The sequence below is a fragment of the Lithobates pipiens genome, unplaced genomic scaffold (genome assembly GCF_037356315.1).
Source record: "Lithobates pipiens isolate NorthernLeopardFrog02 unplaced genomic scaffold, aLitPip1_a1.2 Scaffold_8, whole genome shotgun sequence".
NCBI lineage: Eukaryota > Metazoa > Chordata > Amphibia > Anura > Ranidae > Lithobates > Lithobates pipiens.
The window spans coordinates 632878639-632886012 of NW_027507903.1; the positions used below are offsets into that span (position 1 = coordinate 632878639).

The following is a 7374-nucleotide window of genomic DNA, read 5'->3' on the forward strand; positions in this document are numbered from 1 at the left end:
TTGGTGGGTCTCCGTGGGTCTCGCTGCTCCGGCGCTGTGATTCGCCGGAGCAGCGATGACGTCACTCCCGCGCATGCGCACGGGAGCCGAGACTCGCGGCATTGCCGTCATCAATGATGACCCGCTCAGTGCGCCTGCGCGCCATAGATAGCGGTGCCCGTCTTCGGGCAAATATCTCCTAAACCGTATAGGTTTGGGAGATATTTCTTGGACCTACAGGTAAGCCTTAATCTAGGTCAAAGTGGTTTGTAAGGGTTTAGAGCGTAGTATGTTTCCAAATTCCCATTACATCATTTTGTGAGCAAGAAGTGAGTTGCAATAAGCTTTTATTTTTTATTTAAAATGTCAGGTAAAAGCTCCCCGCTAGTGGCCGAAATGTGCCGCAAATCCGGTGGTAAAACGCCGCTAAAAATAGCGGCGCTTTACCGCCCACGCTATCGGCGGTGTGGTGTGAAAGGGGTCTTAAGGTAGCAACTCTGGCTGCCCCCCACAAATTTGAAAGACTCAGAAGCCCCACATGAACATTCTCAGCCCTCCTGTCTTTGAACACCAGGATTAAGATACCTCTAAAACCCTAATCTCCAAGAAACCAAATCCATGTAGATGTCCAGCCAGCAGGGTCTCTGATGTGAAAGTAGAGAGACTTACCCCATGCACACTATCAGATTTTCTGCTGATTTTTTTTCCTTCGGATTTACCAAAACCATATAATTTGAGGTCAATCCTTAGGAGTTTCAATTTGTATGCAATCAGGCAGGCCCTTTTACTACATGGTTTTGGTAAATCTGAAGACAAAAATCAGCAGAAAATCCGACAGTGTGTATGGGGCTTTATGGAACATTTGGCCTTAGAAGAGGATTAGAGTATAGTTTGGTGTTTGAGACCATCTGCTCATTGGTGTTTCCTCTTTCTTTTTCCTTCCCACATGTTGCAGTGTGCAATAAAATAGTTAATGTTTATTGTAACCAAAGTGATGGGTACCTATCCTTTATACTACCCTGCAGCAAAATACACACTTGAGATGACCTTGGACCTTATTTGACAAGTAAGTTTGCTTGTTATATTTGTAATGTAAATGTAGTCATCTGAAGATCAATATTTATTGAAGAGCTGTGCTGCACATGCACTTGATTAAATGCAATACAGTCACCAAGAGAGGAAGGCTGTTAGCCCTTGTACACATGGTCGGACATTCCGACAACCAAATCCATTGGATTTTTTCCGAAACTGTTGCATACACACAGTCGGACAAAGTTGTCAGAAAATCCGATAGCACTTAACGTGATGCCGTTATTTCATTAGGACGGGACTACGTTCAGGCTAGTAGCCAATAGCTTTGGCCTAGGAATTTCATCTGAGCATGCGTGGCACTTTGTCCGATCGGAATTCTCTACACATGATCGGACAAAGTCCGATCGGATCATGTTGTCGGAAAATTTTATAGCCCAGCTGGAAAACTTGGTCCGTCGGATACTCCGACGGAAACAGTCCGATGGAGCCCACACAATGTCGGATTATCCGACAACACGGTCCTATCGGACGTTGTCCATCGGAATGTCTAGCACACCACAAATGTTACCAGGGCTCATAGAAGTGGATCTGGTACCTTGTCTTGCCTTTGTGAAATAAACAAATTACTAGGGCTGAGTGAGTTGGACAAAATGCATTATGCTTGTTGTCTGAATGTGCGAACCCAGCGGGAAGTGAACACGCTATTCCCAACGCACACGTTCCTGTTGAAATGGCTGTGTATATTAGTGGGTGCTGCAGTGACCAATGGCTGGAGCCGTATATAGTCAGAGGAAGAGAATGTCACCAGCACACCATGGCTCCTCAAAGTGGGACCAAAGCTTTAATCAGCAATCACATTGTTACAGCAAATAGCAATGTTTTGGAGCCTCGCAGGACCCCTTCATCAGGCATGTGGCATCATATAACCCCCCCCCCAGGAAAATATGTGCCTCTTATTACTTATCTCCCTTCTCCAAAAATAAAATTCAAAGTGTACAGTGCCTTCAAAAAGTATTCATACCCCTTGAAATTTTCCATGTTTTGTCATGTTACAACCAAAAACGTCAATGTAATTTATTGGGATTTTATGTGATAGACCAACACAAGGTGGCACATAATTGTGAAGTGGAAGGAAAATGATAAATGGTTTTCACATTGTCTTACAAATAAATATCTGAAAAGTGTGGTGTGCGTTTGTATTCAGCCCCCTTTACTCTGATACCTCTAACTAAAATCTAGTGGAACCAAATGCCTTCAGAAATCACCTAATTAGTAAATAGAGTCCGCCTGTGTGAAATTTAATCTCAGTATAAATACAGCTGTTCTTTGAAGCCCTCAGAGATTTGTTAGAGAACCTTAGTGAACAAACAGAATCATGTAGGTCAAGGAACACACCAGACAGATCAGGGATAAAGTTGTGGGGAAGTTTAAAACAGGGTTAGGTTATAAAAAAATATCCCAAGCTTTGAAAATCTCACGGAGCACTGTTCAATCCCTCATATGAAAATGGAAAGAGTATGGCACAACTGCAAACCTACCAAGACATGGCCATTCATCTAAACTGAAAGGCCTGGCAAGGAGAGAATTCATCAGAGAAGCAGCCAAGAGGTCCATGGTAACTCTGGAGGAGCTGCAGAGATCCACAGCTCAGGTGGGAGAATCTGTCCACAGGACAACTATTAGCCCTTGTACGCGTGGTCGGAGATTCCGACAACCAATTCCGTCGGATTTTGTCCAACGGATTTTGTCCGAAACTGTTGCATACACACGGTCGGACAAAGTTGTCGGAAAATCCGATCGTTCAGAACGTGATGATGTTATTTCGTTACGACGGGACTACGTTCAGGCTAGTAGCCAATAGCTTTGAAGTAGGAATTTGATCTGAGCATGAGTGGCACTTTGTCCGATCGGAATTCTCTACACATGATCGGAGTATGTCCGATCGGAGCATTTTGTTGGAAAATATTTCCGGCAAGTTGGAAAAGTTGGTCCGACGGATATTCCGACGGAAACAGTCCGATGCAGACCATACACAGTTGGAATATCCGACAAAACGCTCCGATCGGACACATTCCGTCGGAATCTCCTGTACAAGGGCTAAGTCGTGCTCTCCACAAATCTGACCTTTATGGAAGAGTGGTGAGAAGAAAGACATTGTTGAAAGAAAGCCATAAGAAGTCTCGTTTTGCAGTTTGCAAGAAGCCATGTGGTGGGCACAGGAAAAGAAGGTGCTCTGGTCAGATGAGACCAAAATGTAACTTTTTGACATAAAGGTCAAAATGCTATGTGTGACAGAAAACTAACACTGCACATCACCCTGAACCCACCATCCCCACCATGAAACATGGTGGTGGTAGCTTTATGTTGTGGGGTTGATTTTCTTCAACAGAGACAGGGAAGCTGGTCAGAGTTGATGGGAAGATGGATGGAGCCAAATACATGGCAATCTTAGAAGAAAACCTGAATCTGCAAAAGTCTTGGGACTGGGGCAAAGGTTCACCTTCCAGCAGGACAACGACCCTAAACATACAACCAGAGCTACAATGGAATGGTTTAGATCAAAGCATATTCATGTGTTAGCCCTTGTACACACAGTCGGACATTCTGACAACCAAATCCGTCTGATTTTGTCCGTCGGATTTTGTCCGACGGATTTTGTCCGAAACTGTTGCATACACACGGTCGGACAAAGTTGGCGAAAAAATCCGATCTTTAAGAACGTGATGACGTAATTTCGTTACGATGGGACTACATTCAGGCTAGTAGCCAATAGCTTTGATGTAGGAATTTGATCTGAGCATGCGTGGCACTTGGTCCGATCAAAATTCTCTACACATGATCGGAGTATGTCCGATCGGCCCAGTTGGTCGGGAAATATTTCCAACATGTTGGAAAATTGGGTCCGACGGATATTCCGACGGAATCAGTCCGATGCATACCCCACACAGTCGGATTATCCAACGACACGGTCCGATAGGACACATTCCGACGGATTCTCCGACCGCGTGTACAAGGGCTTAGAATGGTCCAGTCATAGACCTAAATCTAATTGAGAATCTGTGGTAAGACTTCACAATTGCTGTTCATAGACACAATCCATTCAGTTTGAAAGAGCTTGAGCTATCTTGCAAAAAAGAATGGGCACGATTTTTACTTTCTAGATGTGCAAAGCTGGTAGAGACATCCCCAAAAAGACTCGCAGCTGTAATTGCAATGAAAGACAGTTCTACAAAGTATTGACTCAGGGAGGGTGCCATACACATGACCCCCACACTTTTCACATATTTAGTTGTAAAAAATGTTGAAAACCATTTATCATTTTCCTTCCACTTCACAATTATGTGCCACTTTGTGTTGGTCTCTATCGCATAAAATCCCAATAAAATACATTTACGTTTTTGGTTGTAAAATGACAAAATGTGAAAAATGTCAAGGGGTATGAATACATTTTCAAGGCACTATAAATAAACAGAGTTGAGGATCCCAGTAGGCCACACTGTTTAATCAATTAGGCTCAAAAGGGGTGAAACATGAAGGGAGTGTGGCTACATACTGGGACTGCAAGTAAGTCCATTATTAGAATGACACACACAGCATGATAAAGTCCTCTTAACAAAAGTAAGTAATGTCCCCCAATGTAAATCCATTGTTAAACACATAATCCAGTGATGTAGATCCATCAACAGTTATGATGACCCAACATCACAATGACCCATGCACCTAATGGTGTTGCCCTATCACGAAAACCCACCACCAGATGATCTTGCCCCATCGACCTACTGCTTCAAAATGACAGATCACTGGCTAACTGCTGTTTGTATTCAAATCAGAAAGGGATCCTGGACAAGATCATTCACCAAATTTGACAAGAAACAAAATTGCCTTTTGAGCATCCCCAGCTTTGAAGGACTTTTTTATTTTAGAAAATAAGCAATGTTAGTTATGAAACGTAGAAGAACACAACAAATAAATCGTGTGGTCTTTTTCATAAATCTATACACAATATCTTGTTTCAGAGCACATTTGTCTGGATTATTTGTTTGATGAAAACTGTCAAATACGTTTTAATATTTCCAGAAGAAGATCTCAATGGACAACCTAAACCAGACTCAAGTGACAATGTTTGTGCTTTCTGGAATAACAGATAATGACTCACTTGTCCCATTCCTCTTTATTTTCTTCTCTGTGGTTTACATTTTGACCATCATTGGAAATGTGGGCATGATGGCCATGGTCCACTTCGCCTCTAACCTCCAAACTCCGATGTACTACTTCTTGAGTTACCTCTCTTTGGTGGATCTTGTATATTCCTCTACTACCACTCCAAAAATGCTGGCTGACCTAGTTTCTCAGAGCAAGACTATATCGTTTAATGGTTGTGCTGCCCAGTTCTTCTTTTTTGCCGCCATGGCAGGTACTGAGGTTCTTCTTCTCTCGAGCATGTCATATGATCGATACGCTGCTATCTGTCACCCTCTTCAATATATTTCAATAATGACCATGAGGAAATGTTGGTCCCTGGTGGTCTTCTCCTTTGGTTGTGGCTTCTTGCAGGCAGCATTGCAGACCAGTTGTGTGTTCAGTCTTCAGTTCTGTGGACCAAACCAAGTAGACCAATTCTACTGTGATATCCCACCTCTAATGAAACTGTCCTGCTCAAAGGGATTTTCTTGTGATGTTGTCAACATATCAGTGATAAGTTCTTTTGGTTTGTATTCCTTAATGGCAATTTTGGTGTCATATACTTTGATAATTTCCTCCATTCTACGCATAAAATCTTCTGGAAGCCGTCAAAAGGCATTCATCACATGCTCTTCCCATATCACATGTGCCTCCATCTTTTTCATAGCAATTTTCTTTACATATTTTCGCCCTGCATCCAGTGTTCTTAAGAAACAAGACAAGACGGCCTCTATCTTCTATTCCATTGTGACCCCAATGTTAAATCCTCTTATCTACAGCTTGAGGAACCAAGAAGTGAAAAGTGTTATTATAAAAGCAGCGAAAAGTTGTCATTGATGCATATATAATACTGTAATGTGTTACATGGAGGGTCTCATCAATTAGGTTAAACCTGCTGTCAGTAGGACCCATCATCTAGCGCTAGGCCGTTTTCTTCCATGGGACTGGTGTACATGAAATCTTTTATCTAAATATGCCACTATTGTACTATGCTGGCTTCACTTTACTTGTAGTTCTGGCTGCAGTACACTCAGGAAAATGAACACTGTAAGTCACTCGTTTGGCACCTTCTCCATTCATATAAATCCTTGCATTCTTTCCAATGATTGCAAGGTGCTCTGTGATTGGAGGGGGCTAGATTATTAGTTTCATCTGCACTTCCTCAAATTACAGAGCGCCTTGCATTCATTGCAAAGAATGCAATGCTTTTTATGAATGGAGGAGGTGTAGAGCAAATGACTCACAGTGATCAATGTATTGAGTGTACTGCAGCCGAAAACTACAAGACTCAGCACCAGACGTTTGCAGCAAATAGGAGACAATACGTAACAAATGCAGCAACAGCCAGATATGGGCCCACAGATCGTTGGAGCTGAATTATTTTTACTATGAAAATGACCAAAAATCATCTTTGGCCCTACTTCAGCTTTAACAATTGTATCTAATGTACCCAGCTGTTATGTGCGCCATCTCCAGCCATATACTTTTCCTATAGATTCTAGTGTACCCATCTGCCATTACCTCCATCTCCTGCCATATGCTTTTCCTATAGATTCTAGCATATACAACTGCCATTACCTCCATCTCCTGCCATATACTTTTCCTATAGATTCTAGTGTACCCATCTGCCATTACCTCCATCTCCTGCCATATGCTTTTCCTATAGATTCTAGCATATACAACTGCCATTACCTCCATCTCCTGCCATATACTTTCCCTATAGATTCTAGTGTACCCATCTGCCATTACCTCCATCTCCTGCCATATACTTTCCCTATAGATCCTAGTGTACCCATCTGCCATTACCTCCATCTCCTGCCATATACTTTTCCTATAGATTCTAGTGTACCCAACTACCATTACCTCCATCTCCTTCCATATACTTTCCCTATAGATTCTAGTGTACCCATCTGCCATTACCTCCATCTCCTGCCATATACTTTTCCTATAGATTCTAGTGTACCCAACTACCATTACCTCCATCTCCTTTCATATAATTTCCCTATAGATTCTAGTGTACCCATCTGCCATTACCTCCATCTCCTGCCATATGCTTTTCCTATAGATTCTAGCATATACAACTGCCATTACCTCCATCTCCTGCCATATACTTTTCCTATAGATTCTAGTGTACCCATCTGCCATTACCTCCATCCCCTGCCATATACTTTCCCTATAGAT

General features: G+C 42.4%; 1 protein-coding gene across 1 annotated transcript; it reads left to right on the forward strand.

The window, feature by feature from the left end:
- Positions 1 to 5038: 5038 nt before the first annotated feature.
- On the forward strand, positions 5039 to 6277 carry LOC143964105 (olfactory receptor 5AP2-like). The gene has a single exon (XM_077473809.1). The coding sequence runs from the start codon at positions 5101 to 5103 to the stop codon at positions 6028 to 6030; it is 930 nt and encodes a 309-aa protein (XP_077329935.1). The 5' UTR covers positions 5039 to 5100; the 3' UTR covers positions 6031 to 6277.
- The last annotated feature ends 1097 nt before the right edge of the window (positions 6278 to 7374 follow it).